At 48.6% G+C, this 20,938-nt stretch overlaps 1 protein-coding gene across 1 annotated transcript in view; it reads left to right on the top strand.

Annotated features, from left to right (window-relative positions):
- The window catches only part of PAX2 (paired box 2), a 78,794-nt gene that overhangs the window by 11,866 nt on the left and 45,990 nt on the right, over nucleotides 1-20,938 (top strand). The window contains 1 exon segment of the mRNA XM_060108021.1: nucleotides 20,743-20,828. Within this exon segment, the coding sequence (XP_059964004.1) occupies nucleotides 20,743-20,828 (86 nt within the window).

The raw sequence follows: 20,938 nt of genomic DNA, 5'->3' as shown, positions 1-20,938 counted from the left end.
AGAGGAGGAAAAAGAGGAAGACCTGCAGTCACAGACAAAGGCTGGACACCTTGTCCTTGGGACCATCCAGTCAATCAGTGAGGCAGTCATTGGGCCCTTGGGCAGCAATAATAAGGCTGGGTTGAAGATTTCTCATTTCATAATTTGGGAAAATTGGGGCCAAATTTTTCTTCAATTTTTATTTGCACTGGAACACTCCATAGTCTAGTTAGGCCCCAGTTAGAGGGGCTTTGCTGCAGCGATGCTGCCTTTGTGATAGAGAGCTGTGTGATCCACTGTCCATCTTCAGTTCAACAGTTGAGTCCCAGCCCCGTTGGCAGAACTAGTTAGGGACCAACTGCATAAGAAGCCAAGAAGATGCCCTTCCTGGTGCACCCCCTTCCTGCAGAGTTACGGTGCAGTGGCCCACCAAGTGACCTGCGGGTCCCCCAGCAGGACGCATGTCAGCAGCACTGGGACACGGTCATTGTCAGAGCTCTCCCAAAGGCCAGGCCCCAGGCTCAGCCTCCAAATCCTTCCCCAATAATCCAGATGCCAGGGAAATAAGGAAGAAGCTGAGTGCAAGGAACACATAACTGGGAACTAGAGAAGGCTTGGACACCAGACCAAGTAGAGCATGATGGCAGAGGCAGATAGATGCCTGCGATCTCCTGGGGAGGGCTGGGCATAGGGGAGCTGTTGAGGGTGTAGGAAACCAGAAGAGGATGACCTGGGACTGGAAAAGAAGAAACAAGGCCCTGTGTAGACCTGGGAACTCTCAGGTAGGAGGGGAGGTCATGTAGGAGGGAGACGGGAGAGGCCATGGAGCCAGGCTCCTCTTGTAGCTCATCCTCACCAACCACAAAAATAACTGGACTCTTTCTTTCAGTTTTTGAGAGATAATATGATAAGAAGATATTTTGTGTTTTTCATGTGAGAGAGAGAGAGGCAGGGTCGTTGGCATTCTGGAGAGGTTCGGGTTTGTTGTAGGCTGTAAGGGGAGGAAAGTAGTGCCCCAAAGTCCAGACTGGCGAGAATGTGTTAGTGGAGCTGCCGTGTGGCTGCAGGGGGTCGTGAGCACAGAAGCCTCCAGGACCCCGGCGGGGAAGGTTAGCAGGAGAACCTACAATGCTGAGACAGAGGTGGTGAGAACTGAACAAACAGGAGCTGGAGTGTGTAGGCCCAGCCTAGAGGCATTGAGATTTCGTTTTTTAAAACTCTGTGCTGGTTAAATAAAACACATCTCCAGGCCTGATTCAGTTCACGGGCCAGCGGTCTGCAGCCCCTGGTCTGTGTAACTGCCCATAACTTATCTCTCTGCTTCAGACCAGAGCAGTAATCTCAGTGCAGGTACAGGGGATGTGACATTTCCGGAGCCCCTGAGTCCAGAAGCCCCCGAGGAAGGGAAGTGGGGGTGAGGTGTAACTCCCCACAGCTAGAGGAGGGGAGGGGGAGATGCACGTGGAAAGGGAAGGACAAAAGTAAGGATGAGGAGGAAGAGTGAGGAAGGAGGTGACGAGGCTGAGAGGTGAAAGGCAGAGTCCTGGGAGCTGGAACGGGTTGCCTGGGAACGGAGCACGTGAAAAGGTTGCAGGGAACCAGAGCTCTGGGCGGCTGGTGCAGCAGGCTGGCGGGGCTGCCTCTCGGAAGGTTATTAAGGAGAAGAGGGGAGGCCAGCCAGGGAGGAGGCAGGTGGCAGAGCAAAGGAAGTGGCATGAGAGGTCAAGTCGCAAGACCTGCAGCCCACGGTCACCCATACCAGGCAGAGCACCGCGAGGCAGGCCGGCAGTGGATGTGGTGCTGCTGCAGTGCAGTCGCTCAAGCCTGGTGCCCGGCAGAAGGGAGAGTGGGAGAGAGGCCAAGAGGAAGGGAGGGAGGGCCCCGCTTCCTGGGTGTTCCAGGTTAGAGCCCCCTCCACCCAGGAGCCTCTGGCCACTTTGCTCTGGACTTCCTCCTCTGCCTGCCTTCAGCCTGCCATGCACTCCTCTGCAGTGAGCTCCCTCTGCAGCCATCCAGAAACAGAGGAAGCCAGAGGACGTGCCGGGTGGCTCCTGGCAGCTCCTGGCAGGAGGAGGAGAAAGGGCTGTGAGACAGGGCAGCAGGCTGCAAGAGGAATTGTACCCACTTTGTAGGCACAGTCAGGTCAGGAAATAGAAGGACTCAGAGGACTTGGAGAGGGCAGGAGGGCGAGAAGGGAGAGCAGCAGGGGCCCTGGAGCTTGAACAAATGGGAGTGAGCACTGGGGCGGCCGCCCCTGGTCCACATGCTCCCTTGTGGCCCCAAGGTATTTGCTGGGCTGGTGAAGGAAGCCAAAGGCAACCAGGAGCCTCGTGGACGGCATCTAGCCTGACAGGTCACAGAGATGGTCAGGGAGGAGACCCCATTCTGCCCTTTATCCTGTGACCTTTTGTTGTAATTCTAGAGGACAAGATGGTGCCCGCCCCTTATGTGTGGTACCGAGAGGGGTTGGTGCCTCTGTGTTGGGAGCCTCTGTGTGGCTCTGTTTTGGGAAGAGTGTGTGGGCTCATGGTATCTGGCTGAGCCTGGCATTCAGGTCCTAGGAAGCTGTCTAAACGGCCCTGGCACTACAGGGAGCTTTTAAAAGTCGTCCGTCTTGTCCAGCGAACAACGGCAAACTGGTAGTTGGCCATTCAGAGGGCTGAAGGCATCTTTTGGTCCCAGGATGAAAGCCTCTGCCGTCACTGGGATGGCCCGCCTGTTTGGGGTGCTAGCAAATGTTATCTGGAAAGCCTGGGGTTGAATGGATGGTCAGTGTCCCAATGGGTGGATGAGTGGGGGTCCTGTCGGGTGCACAGAGGGTCCCAATTCGTTTAGTCTGTGTGCAGGCACACGTGCACTTGCTCTGCTAGAGGTGAGGGTGTAGAGCTGTGTGCAGTGCTGGGGTGGTGCATGTGTGTGACATGCTGCTAGGAAAACTGGCAGCAGCTGCTTGGCTTGTGTCTGCTGAGGTCCTCATAGGGAGTGTGCATTTAGGTAGGGACAAATGTCAAGCTATTTTCTCCTCTTATCATCTGCAGAGTGCATACCTCTCCTCCCTCCCCACATCCTTATCCTTTCTATTCTCTCTCTCCTCTTCATCATTACTCAGGTTAGCTGGTTTGGGTTAGGAGGCCAATTAAGGAAGAGTGAAGAGAATTTAACATAAGGAAGGCCATCCTTCCTCTAGGGACCAAAAGAAGTATTGTGTTCCCCCCACTCTGCTCTGATTCCCTGAGGAGCTGACACCAGGACAGGTGGCCTTCCCACAGGCTGGGACTGGGAGAGCCAGAGAAAAGGAGGTATCTCCAGACTTGAGACTTGGGCTCCTTTCCCTGGTCACCACGGGCCTGGGAAGGAAAGTCTAAGAGAGCCCAGGATGAAGGAGAAAAAAGGGTAGAAAAGAGATGGCCAAAGACAGAAGGTGAGAAGCAAGAGCCAGCTGTGTGACACCAGCCAGCCCCAGCTAAAGCCTGGTTTTGGCCACAGAAATGGACTGGCTGTGTGTGTTGGGAAGGTGGGGGGAGGGGTGTCTTTTTCTTTTTTTTCTTTAGGGAAGAGGCTCTAAAGCCTTTTAGCCAGTCTGCTGGGCTGACCACTCAGCTCTTTGCAGAGGGTACAGCCCTCCTAGAAATCGTGTCCGCCCTCACTCTCACACCCTCTGACCTCCCATCCCAGCACACATTTGTCTCTTCAAAGCCAAGTTAAAGGGAAGTGAGGGTGGGGGAAGAGGCCTCAGGAAGGCAGCTTGGAGGGCAGTGCAGACTCCTCAGGAGATGACCTCCCAGGTTGGGTACAGAAAAAGTTGAGAGAAATTCATTTCATGGCCAGTGGCTGCTTTAAAAAGGCGATTCCAGCATACGAATGTGATAAATGTTAACTGAGCATTAATCGCATTAAAGAGGGCCCTATAAACTTTTCATTTCTAATTAAATTCGTCCAGTGATGCTGCCCAAGCGAGTACTCTGGGCCTTTGTTTATGTGGAAAATTAAAATGCAAATACAATGGGATTTATTTCCAGGAGTGGAGTGATGGGCTGGCCCCCTGGCTACTGGTCTCCAGGCCTGTCAGGCCAGGTAACTGCTTCTTTGGAGGTTCTGTCCCCCTTGGGACACATTCTGGTGTGAAAGGAGAGGCCAGAGTTCAAGGTCAAATAGAGTTAGAAATAGAGGAGAAGGTGTGGAAAGAATTGAAAAGAAGTAGAAAAAGACAATAGCTGGCCCAGAAATAGAGAGAGAGGCATTGTCCTGACTTCCTACCCTCCTCCGCCAACTCCCACCTCTAGGAGAAGGGACCCCAGACCTTGCTTGTGAGTAATGTCATCACAAGCCTCCCCTGCAGTTCAGGGAAGAAGGGTGGATGTGGGAGGGAGAGTTGGGAGAAGCAGCCCTGCCAGGCATATGTGGGCTTGCTCCTCAAAGAACCTAGTGGTCATCAGCACAGAGGACCCAGGGCCTGGATTTATCTCCAGCAGTTTGAGGGTCGGCTGCTGTCCACATAATGGCTTCACTGGGCTCTTCCTGCCAGTGCCAAGCAGCATTGACGCAGGGCAGTGGAGCATAGGTGCTCAAACTGAGGACGCTGTGCATGCACGCCCGCATGCACGCAGCCTTCTCGAACGTAGAGAGAGCCAATCGCTCATGAGAATAAACAAATGTCCCTTGCAGGGAGTCCTTTAGTGCCCTGATCCCTCTGATAAAAGTGGGAACTCTAAATGCTATTGAATGGAACGATCTAAAGTTCCTATTTACCAAAACGTAAATTAAGCTGAGTGGAGAGAAAACCTGGGCAAGAAAAATCATTTGGGTTTATCAGTAGAGGAACTGAAAGATCGCTGTGCTGTCCTATGGCTAGGGAAGTTGTAAATAGCATTAAAAAGTAGAGAGGGAAAGAAAATGGAGGTAGGAGAGATGATAAAAGGCAGAGCACTAAATCACAAACGGGTACATGGGCAAAGTCACAAACCAGATTTATGTCAAGCTTTGCAAAATCTACGGCTTGGACTGACAATGCGTAGACATACTACGCACACAGGCGTGAGGCATCTGGAGAGTGGATAAGGCCATGTGGGTATGAGGGTGGATTGACCACCATGTGAGCTGTCTGTGCCGGGTGCTGGGACTGATACATCAACTCCTCCACACTGCGATCTGATGGGGTAGGGTTCTGTAGACAGCCAAGGATACAGCCTTATGCGATTTTTAAAGGTCTTTGAGCACACGAGTCTCTTGTGAGCTGGATCCACGTTCTAATGAATCTCCAAGGCAGCAACCCATTCCCAGAACGGAGTCTGCTTGACTAGTTTTGTCGAATAGCTGCTACCCCTGTCCTCTTTAGTCTGTTTTATTCTGGGTTATTCTTTTCCTCTTTAGTGTTCACTTAGGTCTCTTGGAAATGCATGAGCACTTGCTGACAAACAGGTTAATGACTGTGGCAACTCCCAAACATCTGGATGAAAACCCAAACCTTCAGTCAGTCATCTCTAAAGATTATCAATATGATGCCAAATATCTGGGGATTTAGAGATGTCCACATTATTGATTGAATTTCTTAGTTTTTATCCAGGCACAAAACCAACTCCTGTTTTCATTTCATTGGTGTTTCATTTCATTGGGAGACACCCGTTTTCAGAGGGAAATATCCTAGGAAACAAAATGTTGTGGTTAGGAAGCATCTTTGATGTATTTGGGTCTCATTTCTGGTTTAAAGGGAGGCTGGGCTTGGCCTGAAAGTCAAATGGAGAGCTGGTGGTTGGGAGCACTTAGTATCTGAGCAAGCATGGCTGATAGACTCTTTCCCCGGAAAGTTGGTTGGGAGGGCAAATCACTTTGTCCAAAGAAAGCTTAAGCTATCCGATAGGCCTGGCTTCATAAGGGAACCCACTTTGCTATCTTAAGGAAGTATCAGTGTTCTTAATAGATATGGTCTGTCCTTCATTTATTCTTCCATTCATCCATTCAGAAAACCTTTGCTGAGCACCTACTATGTGCCAGACATAAACCTGTGTGGCATAGAAAACATAAGAAAGTGGGCTCTGGGAAGTGATTGCCGGAGTTTGAATCTAGCTTCCCCACTCACTGGCTATGTGGTTGTGGGTAAATCTCATATCTTCTCTGGACCTCAGTCTCCTTATTCTGATCTAATATGGGGATAATCATGTAGCTAGAGCTCTGTCATAGGTTCTCATGAAGGTTGAATGAGTTATGCCGCATAAACCTGGCAGATATCAAGTGCTCAATAAATGTTATCATTATGGCAGTAGTAATAATCAAGTTATGTGTCTGCCAGTGTACGTGAGTTCTGGCTTGTGCGTGCATAAACACTGAAATCTTTTAAATAAGAAAGCTCGAGGAGCCAAAAGGATACTCTGTGAACAGAACTGTGTATCATGAATGCCAGTGAGAATTATGGTCCACTGTGAGTCCAGCTGGTTTTAGGAAGGGCGCCTGCTCTTTGTACTTCCAGAAAAAAAAAAAAAGGAACCTTTATGACTCAGTTATATGACCATTGAACAGAATTAGATAATTGCCCCCTTTGTCCACTTTTTTTTTTTTTTTTTTTTTTGTTGCGGTACGTGGGCCTCTCACTGTTGTGGCCTCTCCCGTTGCGGAGCACAGGCTCCAGACGCGCAGGCTCAGCGGCCATGGCTCACAGGCCCAGCCACTCCACGGCATGTGGGATCTTCCCGGACCCGGGCACGAACCCGGGTCCCCTGCATCGGCAGGTGGACTCTCAACCACTGCGCCACCAGGGAAGCCCCCTGTCCACTCTTTTTGAGAGCCCAGCCTCTGTGTGTGTGTGTGTGTGCGTGTGTGCATGTATACTTCTTATGACTGCACACTCCTTCTCTGGGACAAGGCTATGATTGCTTGAGGAGTTGAAGGTTGGCATTTTCTGGGCTTCATGGCATTTTCATGCGTTGTGGTGCTTTGCATTTTGTGGTTTTTTAAAAAGATAAAATGAAATGGTAATGGGAAAAAAAATCCTTATTTGATGGGTTTGAAGGGTTCCTCTGATGCTTAAATGTCATAGAGGGGAGAGGACAGGGAGGTAAACAGAAAGAGGAGGGGAAAAGAGGAGAGAAAATGGAGATAGGGTAAAGGATGAAGAAAGAGGAGAGGAGCAAGTGAGCAAATATTTGACAGATTCAAACCAGATCTGTCTACTGTGGCCCCGCATATCTGGATATTCCAGGGAAGCATGGGAGATTGATCGTCATTGCAGTTATTCCATTGCTAAAGGATAAAAGATTTTTTTTTAAAATTCAGGAGAAAAATTCACTTCTTCAGTGTAATGGCTCAAAGTAACTGAGCTCTGTGAATTCTCCTATTTAATCTGTGCCCATGAGCAAAGATGAAAATGGATGTTTCCTAAACTGACAATATATTCTGGTTCACCATCTTTATGGGAAAGCTTGTGGAATAAGGCTGAGGCCCCAAGTTCTCCCTGCCCCTTGGGCCTAGTTAATGTAACCAAGTCCAGCCCAATGGACTTCTGTAAGGTCCACACCAAATGCCTTAACATTCACTCCTATTCCTTTCTTATCTCTTCCTTAGTTCTCAGTTTAATGCCTAGATTCTTTTACTTCTCATTGACACCTATTAGCTGGTAAAGGTCCTGATTTTTAAAATTAGAAAGTAAATGATTTTAATGAGTTAAATTTGAATCCTGACAGCTCAATCATCCTTAAATATTTTTTTATAATTGCAAATGTATAAGGGCCACCATGTTTCTTTCTGCCTATTCATTACCACAGTGCTGGGTATAGCCCTCTGTATGGAGATGGGTAGTGGTGGATTCTTATCAACCCCCAACCCCCCCCCAACACTGTCCACATGGACAGAAAGAAGCCCAAGGAGAAAACTACCCCCCGCCTTCATGCTACCTGACTGCAATTTTTGCACTTCTCTGCTTAAATCACACACATACACACACACAACTTGATTCATCTTAGATTTTATTCACATTAACACATGTGGTTATACACACACATAGGCCAATCTTATGGCCACTTTACTTGGCAAGTCCTTATGTTCATAACAATAATAGCTAACAAGTGCTTACTGCAGTAGGAACTGTTATAAGCATGTTAAGTATATTAATTGATTTAAGCCTCATAAACAACCCCATAGGGCTTTATAGGATTGCTTATAGATAAGGTAACTGGAGTACCGAGGAGTTGGATAACTCATTCAGGTCACAGGCGAAGTAGCACAACTAGGATTTGAACTCCTGCAGTACTGGCTCTAAAACTCATGTGCTTTTCCACTACTCCATACTTCATGTCAACTTTGGATCAAAGGAAGTGCAGGCATGTGTGATCTCTTGAGCAACTTTGTATATTTTGAAGTCTCATGCCAGGGAGTACACGTATTTATACGTGTACTTACAAGCTCAGAACTGAGACACTGCACCTAGTAGAAAGTCATGCCTAGTACAAGCTTCCGTACTCTTCCTGGTGCGTGTGTGTGGCCCTGTGAGTACAAGCCACAGCTGAGCCACATCATCTGGGGATGCTGGGAAGGAAGAAGGTGCCGATGGCCAGAGCCACAGAGTAGAGTTAACTGGGGATTCTCAGAACTAGAGTTGATGTTATTCCCATTGGGATTGGGGAGTTTAGCCCCATCCATCCTCCCGTAGTCCCACCAGGGAGCTAGACTTTTAACAGGATTGGGTTTGGCCCTGAGGCTTAACTCTCCAAATTAGGCAGATATAGGGAGGGTGGCACCAGAACCTGTGTCACTGTGGTAAGGTCAGATCTGTTCCGAAGAGCAGGGGCAGCTTGCTTCCAAGAACAATAGAACTGTGCGAATGGTCATCAAGAAGAGATTGGTCCTCCATCTCTAGAATCCTCCTTCTGGGAAGAAGCAGTGCAAACGACCAAGCCAGAGCAAGCTAAAAACACTAAAGGATGGGTCTTCTCACACACAGCCACATCAAGAAAGCAATTACCGAATCATACACCACCACCCAGATCCAACATCATTACTCAACCCACATCACCAAGGAGACACCCATTAACCTAATCTCTGAGACATACATTACGAAAAAGAAAGATGCTGATATGATCAACGAACACAATAATTCAAAGCAGAAACACAGACATTGCCACCAAACAATACTCAAATTCCTCCAACTCAGTGTTACACAAAGTGCAGTCACCTTGATACAATACCACAAAACACCAGGTAACAGACCTTAAGCCAGCTGCTGGAATGTGTCAGCAATACGTGGTACCACACAACACAATTCAAGTGCTCCATCCCACAGGCACACCCATGCCCAAAGGCTGAAATCATGGGGCCTCCTGAGCGAGAGTAAACACTGGTCAGGCATCCACAGGGATGGAGCCAGCAGTGCAACACCCAGCCCTCCTGCATACCCAGCAGAAAAGGATCACTGCCACAGCCTCCCCAGACCCAGTGCTCTCCTGGCCCCCAGCACAGTGCAGCCTGCCAGAAAGCAGCAGCGCCATCCCATCTCTCCAGCAGGTGGATGTGTCCAGACCATCACCTCCAATAAAGCCTGTGGGCTCTCGGTGCTAGTAAGAGAGTAAACTGTCCCCTGAGCCTGCTTCCTGAGACAGGACAAATCAGCCCTTTCCTGCTTGGGGTTTAGTAAGACTTCGCCATTACTGAAAACGACAGTGCTCCAGGGATGGAGGGCAAGGGGGGCTGGGGTGGCCTGGGAGGGGGCTCACCAAGCTGGGTGCAGGAATTCCCCTTCCTCCACCAAGCACTGCCGTCTGTGGCCATTCCAGAGCTGAAGCCCTCTTGCTGGGTGTTCACTGAGTATCGATTCAGTCTGCAAGCAATTTTAATATTTCTTCAGGGACTTTCCAGCAACAGCACAAGTCATTAATTCACCCTCCCAAATTGCTTATTCAATAGCAGGAACATGGCTCCTGAATAAAGTCCCAGAATTTATGTGACTCGCACGAGTCAGGAGGTCAAACAACTGTTATGGAGCGAAGTTAAAAATCCAAATAAAATATTGACACTTTTTTGGGGAGGGGGAGTAAAGGTATTTAAAATAGGTTTTTGTTGCAATGCCCCCAGGATAAAGAATGGAAGGAGACTGAAGACAAGTTGGAGTTTATAAAATCAATGGAATTTATCGCACATCTACTTGGCATTTAATAATTCTCTCATTTCCACAGCCCCCCACCCCCACCCCATCCTGGCCATAGACAGAAAGATACACAGGTACACAAATGCACATTTATGTTCATCAATATTGGTGCACGGACCAATATAGAAATGCAGTTGTGATGTGAGCGTCTGAAACACCTTGGGAAGGGAACAGTGATGAGTGTGGAGTCATGTATGACTGTGGCTTACAGATTTGAAAGGCATAACTGGGCAGAAATTCATGAGGAAACTTTTGATAAATATATCCAGTATTATAAATCTTGAATCAATGCATTAGAGCAGACATGAATATAAAGATACACTAGTCATAGCAATAGTTTCTAGAAACTGAGAAACACATCTGTATTCAGTATTGCCACACAATCATGTACACGATTTGGAAAGTAGATAGATAGATATATAGAGAATTTAGAAAATCTATCCCCCAAACCTACCAATGTATATAAAATACAGTGAAACCTTAGTCCCTTAACCTAAAATTGAGGTTAACACAGACATGATCCTTATCCAATACAGCTACGGCACGTGCACAGGAGAGGGCAGGCATGTTTAGAGTCACAGCTACATGCAATCTCTGTTCATTGTCTACATATATATTTGCACAGTTGTCCAGATCATGGATGTGAAAAGACTGAAAAAAAAATGTTTATGCCCAAATAGTTAATAACACAAAGAAATATTAATATAGAAATTTCCAGAAGAGGTAACATGGTTCAGCCTACAGACATTGGAGTCACAGACCCAAAGTCTGGCTCCAGTGCTATTAAGCACATGACCTTGGACAAGTTGCTTAGCCTCTCTGTTTTCTCCTTAGTAAAATAGAGAACACCCCTATCTGATAGAGTTGTAGTTAGGATTTGGGTGAGAAAATGCATTTATTATAACACCTGTCATAGAATGAATATGAAATAAATGATAGTTATTACTCTTACTATTTTTACATGCAACTCTTCTATTCAGACCCAGTTTCTCATAGATTCTACCATCTGTTCTTGTTACGACTGACTTATTCTACCCAGTGGTTAGCAACATGGGTTCTTGAGTCAAGCTCCTAGGTTTAAATCCTGGTTCTGATACTTAACAGCCGTGTGACCTTAGGCAAGTTACTCAACTTCTCTGAGCCTCAGCTTCCACTTCTGTAGAACAGGGATAATAGTCTTCATAAGAAGTTGTGAAAAATAAATAATCCATGTAAAGTACTTTGCAGAGTGCCTTGGCACATAGTGAACATATATTAGTTCACTATGTCCCTTAAGATTGTTATTGTTATTATTAATAGTAATAACATTGATTTGCTATTCAACAAATTGTTTTTAAGTACTTATATTATGCCAGGCACTGTTGCTAGGTGCAGGAAATACAATGGTGAGAAAAATAACCATGACATGTGCACTTGCAGAGCTCAGAGTCCAGGGGAGGACTCACTGTGAATTGAGTAAGCAAGAAAACAGGTTTCAGCTCTGTGCTGGACTGTAAGTGGAAGAGGGGAACAGAGAGAAATAGATTGGAAAACCAGGGCGGAGCCAGATTGAGAAAGGTTCTGAAGGCCAGGCTGAGGAATTTTGAATTTATCCTGTAGGTAATAGGAAGCAATTGTAGGCTTTAGCCACATCGCATTCTTTCAGGAACAGACACACAGAGACGAATGGATTGTTTTTGAATACTGGAGCAAGAAGGTGGGAGGTGGGAGGGGCCAGAGGCAGGGAGGCCAGGCAGCCGCTAGCAGGCCCCAGCTTGGCTGCTGCTGAGGACCCCTTCCCTCTAGGCTCCCTTCTGCTTGCAGAGGGAGATGTGCCTGTGGAGGGAAGGGGAGAATGGACAGGGACGACTTGTCCCAGCAATGAGTCTATAGCAGTACCCCTTTCCCCATCATCTTAGGCAGTCTTCTAGCCCCTGGACCATGGGGTGGACAGCTGGTAGACCCCAGCTCTAGCCCAGAAGCCCTGACAGATGAGGGCAGGGCTGGTGGAGAGAGGAGCTAGTCCGGTCACGCTCTGGGCTTGGCATGCACCGCAGACTGGTTTCCAAATGGTTAGTTAAACACATTGCCCCTTAATTTTTAAACCTATGCATATCTTGAATTTAAATCAATCCATATGCTTACCATTCATCATATAAACCATCGCTATTGCCCCCTTGGGCCAGCCCCATGGCCCATCTAGCCTGGTAAATTGTATCTGGCCTGGGCTCCCAGGGACACGTGGTAGAAGGATTATCATCCTCAGTGCCAGTCTTAGAAGGCGAAATTGATGCAGAAAGTATTCCTGGTATCTAAGGAACCCACTGGAAATCTGTCAGCCTGGAAGCTACCAAAAACTATTTTGAAATTATTTTTATTTGTGGCTTATAGTTTAGTTTCCACAGAGGAACTGAGAGCCTCTTGAATTTTGGTAACTGTGTCCGATGGAGTCAGGATTAGCAGACCGGGGGTGTGGGTTGATAGAATATGAGGAAGGAACCTTCTGTAACTCACCAAGACATTCTCCCAACTCTCTCAAGGATGGTTTTCTTACCCCCTGGCTTAAGCTAGTTTTCTCAAATATTAGAGAGTTTAAGAGTAATCTGTAGAGTTTGCTTAACTACAGATTCCTGGGCCCCACCACCATTAAAAACTCTAATGTAGAAGGTCTGAAGGGGGCTCCAGGGCTTTGCATGTTAGCATGCACCCCAGGGGATTCTAATGCAAGTGACTCAAGGACAGTAGTTTGAGGACACCTTTCTGTAAACTTTTAGGTAGGACTGTCATCTCTTAGAGCTCAGTTATGACCTCTGAGAAGCAACAAAAGAGACAGAAACTCTTGACATGTTTGAGGGGAACCCTGGTAACCTCGGAACCTGTGTATTCCAGTTATATCCTGCTACAGCCAGAATGGAAGGTCCTGCCCATAGCCTCCCCTCATCGGCAGCCATTCTCATGCACAGAGCCCTGCCTGCCATATGGTCAGTTGTCCAAACTGAAACCCGTGAGTGGGTGTGGGCAAACAACTCTAAACTCTGCACAAAACGTAGAGCCGGGGCCTAGGAAAACAGAGTGCATGTGAATCACTTCCGGGCTGCCAGCGGGGAAGGCTGGGTGGCTGTTGCTTCCTTTTGGTTCCTGTGAGGAGGAGGTGATAAATTTCTGTTCTTCAGTCCTTGGGATGTACAGAGGGGAGATTTCAGTTCCTTAGAGTTCTCAGGAGTAGGGAGAGGTAGGAACCATTTTGGGAAGAAGGAAAATTTTCCTGAATAATCTATGAGATCTCACTTGAGGTTCTGCCATGAAAAGTCTCCAGCTGTTTTTGTAGCTCTGATTTGCCTCAGGGCAGAGCCAGGGACACGTGCCTGACTAGGCAGCTCTCAGAGGCCTGAGTTAAAGCAATTACCTGCATTCTTGTGTAAAATATCCTTTGCTGAGGCAAATATCATTTTGTTCTCTTGAATGATCCAGCCTATAATACCCAGGCAGCCTGAAGTCACTGGCAGAGGCCCCTCCCACCATCATCTTGTTCAATGGGCAGTGGGGCCAGCTAGTCTGAAACATTCTTCACCTTGGAGTTCCTTTGATTTTCTCAATCAAGAAAGACTTTCCTGGACTTCCCCAGTGGCGCAGTGGTTAAGAATCCGCCTGCCAATGCAGGGGACACGGGTTTGAGCCCTGGCCCGGGAAGATCCCACATGCCTCGGAGCAACTAAACCTGTGCACCACAACTACTGAAGGCCGTGTCCCTAGAACCCGTGCTCCATCCGCAACAAGAAGCCACCGCAATGTGAAGCCCAAGCACCGCAATGAAGAGTAGCCCCCCGCTCGCCTCAACTAGAGAAAGCCCTTGTGCAGCAATGAAGACCCAATGCAGCCAAAAGTAAATAAATTAAAAAAAAAAAACTTTCCCCATACCAGAGATTAAGTATTTTCTGCAAAGACTCTAGAAGTAGGCAATTTAAACTGATTTATACATGTATACAACACATGTATGTTAATACTTGACTTCTTGCCCCAAAGACTCTTTGAGCAAACCAGTGATATGACTGGGCCTGAGGCCAGCCTGCTAGGAAGTAATTCCAAAGTGGAGAAGGCAGTCTGTTCTAGGCAGCTGGACAGGATTTCATGGGGACATGCTTGGAGATCCCATGTGGATATCACACTGTCAGCAGCTGGTTCCAGCAGGTGGTATACTCCCATTTTATAGAGGGGAATGCTGAAGCCCAGGGAGCCCCTTATCCTTTGTTTCTCAGAACACAACAGAGCAAGAGAATAGAACCATAGAATCTTGGAGTTTGGATTCTGGGCTTTTGGGTATCTCTCTCCTGGAGGCAGTGTGGTTTCCTGGTTAAGGGTATGGGCCCTAGGATTAGTCTGCCTGAATTCAAACCCCAGATTGTCCGTTTCTTAAATGGGTGACTTTAGGCAATTTATCATATGTCTTATCTGCAAAATGTGTCATTGGGAGGATTAAATGAACTACTTGAAGCGCTTAGGACATCGCCTAGCTCATAGTAAGTACTCAGTAGACAATAGTTTTTTATTACTGGAGCCTCCGCTAAGGAAGCACTGCTTCTAGAAATCCTGACCAGCCTAGGCCTGGAAATGCTGCCACCTGACTCCCTCCAAGGCGAGCTGTCTGAGGTCACCTCAATGCTCATAGGACCTCTTCTTGTCTCCACCTCAGGGGGAGTTTTTGCACACCATTTATTATCATATAATATAGTGCAATATAATATCATACATAACATAACATAATATGATGGGTAGGTTAACCTGGAAACCCTGAGGCGGACAGTGGATGGATGGATAGATGAATAGATACATTTGTACTAAGTATACATACATTATATCATTCTATTGATTTGTAAAAAGTTCCCGGTCTGCCTGGCTGTAATGAGATTTTTGAACTTTGCGTGGCGATCAATGAGAGGAATATTATTGGCCTGGAGAATTGATATACCTGCTCTCAGTGGCTTGTTCTGCTCCCAGGCTGCCCCGGCCCCCCAGGTGTACGATTCCAGCAGACACTTAACCTTTTTTACAGTGTCATCAGGCTAAAAGGAATCTAATAGTGACACAGGACGTGTGCTCAGCACTCTGCCACTATTGCTTTCCTGTCACAAATAATTTATAGCCTTCTATTTCCATCCCCGAGCCTGCACCCCAGCCCTGCCTCCCACTTTCCCCCAGCTCCCAGGAATCAATAAGCTCACACAGCCACAGTGGGACTTCAGGGTGCAAAGAGACAGACAGACAAAGGGAAGGGAGACCGGGAGAGGGGCAGAGACAGACAGGAAGGGGAGAGAGAGAATGAAACACAGAGGAAGGATGAGAGGAAGAGGAGGAGAAAGGAGAGGAGGGGGGTGGGAGGGGGGGAAACCAGAAGAGGAGTGAAGACTCACCCCAGCGCTTTCTTAGAATTGAGAGAGTCTCAGTTTCTTCATGAGTTTAACAAATTGTTAATAGGAGACTCATTACATGCTTTCATGCTAACTCACAGAGCTGATGAGACTGTTTTGATCTCCAACATGGTGGGGAGTGGAGACCTCCGGGGAATTTAACCAAAGAGGGAGTGACTTCACCTGCCTTGTCATCCTTTACTCTAAAGCTCTGCCACAGCCCCCTGGCATCTCTGGGGTCCTGAGGGAGCTGCTGCTCATACTGTCTATGGATCCTTCCCAGTGCCCCCAGGCAGAGATCCCCAGTCTGTCTTCCCAAGAGTCTCTGATGCATCTCTTTTGGGGTCAGGTTATGACACCTGCTGCTGCTGTTTCCTGTCTTCTCAGTGCTCTTCCCAGGGTCCCTGAAGCAGCTGCATTGACCAGGCCGGGGCATATTGGCCTGAGAGGCCTCCTTGTCTGCACCTAGCACAGCCCCTCCATAGAATGCAGCCAGTCCTGGGGATCACCCATAGGAATAATAATACTAGTAGTTATTATTATAGCTAGCATTTATTGAGCCAAGCATCATACTAATCATTTTACATGAATTATCCTATTTAATCCTCACAGCAGTCCTACAAAAAAAAAATTGGTCATGAAGAACCTAGGGGCAAGACAGGAATAAAGATGCAGACCTACTAGAGAATGGACTTGAGGATAGGGGGAGGGGGAAGGGTAAACTGGGACAAAGTGAGAGAGTGGCATGGACATATATACACTACCAAATGTAAAATAGCTAGTGGGAAGCAGCCGCACAGCACAGGGAGATCAGCTCGGTGTTCTGTGACCACCTGGAGGAGTGGGATAGGGAGGGTGGGAGGGAGACGCAAGAGGGAGGGGATATGGGGATATATGTATATGTATAACTTATTCACTTTGTTATAAAGCAGAAACTAACACACCATTGTAAAGCAATTATACTCCAATAAAGACGTTAAAAAAAAGTATCAGAGCTGGGGCTCAGACTCAGGCAGGCTGAGCCCAGAGCCCATCCCCTTTTTCCCTTTGCTCTTCTCATACTCCTATGAGTGTGAGATTCTAAGTGCCTGCAAGGCAAAGCCTAGGAGTTTCTCTGGAAAGGTGAGGGGGAGAAAGAGCATCCCTGTCAAGGAAAGCACGCTGGAAGGAGAAGTGGGGAGCAGGCACGCTCGCAGGGCAGTCTTTCTGTGGAAATGGGAAATGGCGCCTCCCAACCCCCGGTAAATGGGCCCAGGGCTCCTGACTGTAGCCCCGCAAGGATGCATGTGTGGGAACTTGACTCTCCAGGCCAAACCTGTTGGGGGCCATGGTGGCCACAGATGTGTCTGGCTGTCTTTTGGGGCCAAGAATGAAAACGAATTAGAGAAAGAGGAGGAGGAACAGGGGCCAATAGAATCAGGCAGTCACACAAAGCAACCTCTTTATCCTTTTAACCCTTAGTGATATTCCTGTTAGTCATTGGGTTTGTGTGTGGGACACAGGAGGGCAATGGATGACCATAACATTTCCACAATCCCGGTTCTTAAATTCCCCGAGATCACCGTTGGGGACTGGTGAGTGTCCACCTCCTGGGGGGCATGGACGGGCACCAAGAGCATTAGTAACTCACAGCAGGCACCCTGCCCAGCTCCTCTCCCATGCACCACCAAGCTGCTGTCAGGGAGTAGTGATTTTCCATCACTTGCTGCCTCAGCTAAAACTGCACCAGTGCCCCAGGGGTCAGAGGCTGTGGGTAACAAAGACAGCAGCTCCACAAGGCCATCCAGTTGTCTGTCTCACCCAGCCTCAGTCTTGGGGTTCCCTCAGTCCAGAGCCCAGAGTCCACCAGCCCTCATGTCAGAGCCACCCACAGGCCCACTGAGATCCCAGAAGCCTTTTGCTGCAATGAATTAGGAGCAGCTGCTCTGAGCTGCTCAGCCTCCTTCTAGACTTTTCGTGTAGACCAGTCTACACTGCCCTTAGCGACTGTCAGGTCTTTCCCATTGTGATCATGCTCCGGACCCAGAAGCTTTGGGCCACCTCACCACGTGCCATCTCTTGCTGCCTCGTCCCTGTGGCCGCCATTCCGTTCTCCCCTTGTTCTGCCTTGTCTGGCAATCGTCCACATTCTCTCAGGCAACTCCATCCTCTCCCTCTTCACCAGTTCTTTCTCCTCCACCTACAGACTTATCCAGGTCCTTCCTCCCCTAAACAGCCTTGCCTCCACTTAGCTGCCACTTCCATCCTCAGCTTCCACACTTTTCTCTCCTTTTCTACACACTTCTGAAGCAATAGTCTATGTTCACTGCCTCCCTCTCCTGCTGTCCACTCCCTAACCTCTTTTTATCTGGCTCCTGCCTCAGTTGCTTTGTTGAGGCCACTCTCCCAAGGTCACTAGTGGTTACCAAAATTCCCAAATCCGTGCCTCTTCTTATTCCCAGTTCCCTTCAATCTTTATGTCACCATGGATGCTGTGGATTATGTTCTCCTTCTGGAAATGTTCTTCTCTGTTGACTTAGCTAAAACTGCCTGATCCTGGTTCTGCTGTTTCCTGTGTGACCAACTCTGACCCTTGTGTAAGGTCAGGTTCTTTTCCTCAGCCTCTGATAGTAGATGTTCTCCAGGGTCTGCTCTTTAGTCCTCTCATCCCAACCAACACTTCCTTCCTTGATAATCTCCTAAATCCATATCTACTCTGCCAGCTGGTACACGGCCATCCACCTGGACACTCACCTACCTCCTCAAATGTTCATGTCGCGGACCAACCCATCACCTCCCTGCATCCCTCTTCCTGACAGTGGGGCAAACCACCAGCCTTCCAGTTACACAGAACTGGGGTTTTAGAGCCATGGTTGACTCCATTTAGTTGCCAAATCCACCTTCTCTCTCTTTTTTTTTTTTTTTTTTTTTTTTGTTCTTTTGGCCACGACACGAGGCTTGTTGGATGTTAGTTCCCCGAGCAGGGATCGAACCTGGGTCCTTGGCAGTGAAAGCATGGAGTCCTACCCACTGGACTGTCAGGGAATTCCCTTTTTTTTTTTCTTCCTCCTCTTTTCTGAGGCCAGCTACCTATGGCCTTGTGCCTGTCTTGCTTTACCTGCATTGGTTTGCACATGTCTCCTTTAGTTTAAAAATCACTCATGGTTGGGCTTCCCTAGTGGCACAGTGGTTGAGAGTCCGCCTGCTGAAGCAGGGGACACGGGTTCGTGCCCTGGTCTGGGAAGATCCCACATGCCGTGGAGCGGCTGGGCCCGTGAGCCATGGCCGCTGAGCCTGTGCATCCGGAGCCTGTGCTCCGCAATGGGAGAGGCCACAACAGTGAGAGGCCCGCGTACTGCAAAAAAAAAAAAAAAAAAAAAAAAATCACTCATGGCTTGAGATTCTGTAAACCTGGTTCCTATATACTGGGGGAAGTCTGACAAAGTAACAAAAAGCACACATTTTAAATACTGAATTCCAACTCTGCCCTAGCTGGCAATGTGATCTTGAGTAAGCTCTTTAACCTCTGTCAGCTTTGGTTTTCAGTCTGCAAAACAAGGATAATAGTATTGCTTTGGAGGTTGTTGTGAGAATTAACAATAGTATATATATACTGTAATATAAATTGCATATAATGTTGGCATATAATAGATGCTCGATAAGTGGAAACTCGCTAGTATCATCATTACTTCCAAGTTTTCAGCCTTATTTCCTCTTACTCCCTTACATCCCTCCACCGTTCCTGGCCTAGGCATTAGCCCCTAACCCAGCGTGACCACTCGGCTCCTGTGCTTTGCTTCTACCCTCCTCCAGCATCTGCTTCTAATGCCCTCTTCTCCACTTCTTTGTTCATCTTAGAATCATATTGTTTTTTTTTTTACTGGAGAAAGAGACCTTAGAGATTCTGTAGTCTAACCTCTTTACTTTATAGCTGAAGAAACTGAGGCCCAGAAAAGGAGAACGATGAGGCCAAGGCTATGTGGCCACTTAATGGAAGACTCGGGGCCTCAGCCATGAAGCCCAGTGACTTTTCCACCATCCTCTGTGCCTCTGGCTCCTATACATGTGTGTGTATATATATTCAGCCTTACTCTGCTTTGAGGATCAAGTTCCACCTCCTCAGTGACTTCTTTCCCATTTCCCCCACCTGCAAGGGGGATGACGTCTCCCCCACATCCTCCTGGCACTTACTGCCTGGCCCCCTCGGGGTTACTTAGCTTTCTCGGGGGATGTGTCTTCCCTGCCCAACTTCATTCCTGGCCCTGGGAGGCAGGGGCCTTGTCTCCGTTGCCTGCACGTAGGTGTTCTAGTCCCCGCACGGCTTGTGACTCACCTGGCTGGTTGTCTCACACTCCTCTCTGCAGGGAGAGCAGCGCCTTCAGAAAAGTGGCTTCCAAGGGCACCTGACTGACCAGTGGGTGGAGGAGAGTGTTCCTTGGTCCTGGCCCTAGGGTTGGTCTTTTGTGTTGCTGAGCCCTGCGTCCTTGGATCACTAACAATCCCCAGCCCTGGGATGTTTGATCTGGATTCCCCCCATTCCACCCCAACGGAGTGCATAGGGAAGGTACTAGCCTTTTCACCTAGTCTGGTAAAGAAGGTGTGATCCAAGTAAGGCCTCTGAGAAGGAGGCCAGCGGGCCAGCGAGCTGGGCAGGGACAGGGCTTTGACAGGTTTGAGAGCCCTAAGCGGGCTCAAGGAGCTGCTCAGGGCCTGACACCTGGCAGAGGGACCAGTACTGTGTTGGAATCCTGGAGCTGAAAGGATTACCTGTGACCCAGCCCTTTCCCTGGCTACTTCTCTTTAGCTCAGGAAATGGGGAAATCTCACCCCCTCCCTCGGCTCTGGAGGACTGTGATACAGTCCCAATAGGAAAGCCAGCTCCAAAATGATCAGACTCCTCTCGGAAGGAGATGTGTGTGGTTGAGGAGGGAAGGATGGACAGCAAGTCACCAGGGCAGCCCCCACTCCCAGAAACGGGAAGGATGCTGTGTTCTACTCGCTCTGCTGCCCGATCCTTGCTACCGAACATCAAGCTGCAATTCACGAATCACACAGCAGGACAGAATGCAGACTGTCTCTGCCCAGGGCTGTACTAGGCTGGATCACAGAGCCAACAGGAGGGCAAGCTCCTGCCTTGCAGCAGTCAGAGAGGGCAGGGGTGCAGGGAGCAGATGGGTGAGGAGGGAGCTGAGCTCAGGGCAGTGCCTCTGCAGGACTGGGCTGCAGGTGACCAGGGCAGGAGAGGGCATGTGATGTGTCATGCTGTTGCAGGATCATCCGGACCAAAGTTCAGCAGCCTTTCCACCCAACGCCGGATGGAGCTGGGACTGGAGTGACTGCCCCTGGCCACACCATCGGTAAGAGGGCTCAGGGAAGGGGAGAAGCTGAGCCCCCTGAGAGCTGGGAAAAGCAGCCCTGCCCGTGGGAAATGCCCACCTGTCTGAGGTCCAAGGCCTGTGCTCTCCCT

The sequence above is a fragment of the Mesoplodon densirostris genome, chromosome 1 (genome assembly GCF_025265405.1).
Source record: "Mesoplodon densirostris isolate mMesDen1 chromosome 1, mMesDen1 primary haplotype, whole genome shotgun sequence".
NCBI classification, from domain to species: domain Eukaryota; kingdom Metazoa; phylum Chordata; class Mammalia; order Artiodactyla; family Ziphiidae; genus Mesoplodon; species Mesoplodon densirostris.
Note: the sequence above shows the minus strand (reverse complement) of the source record. Positions and strands in the feature narration are given on the sequence as shown.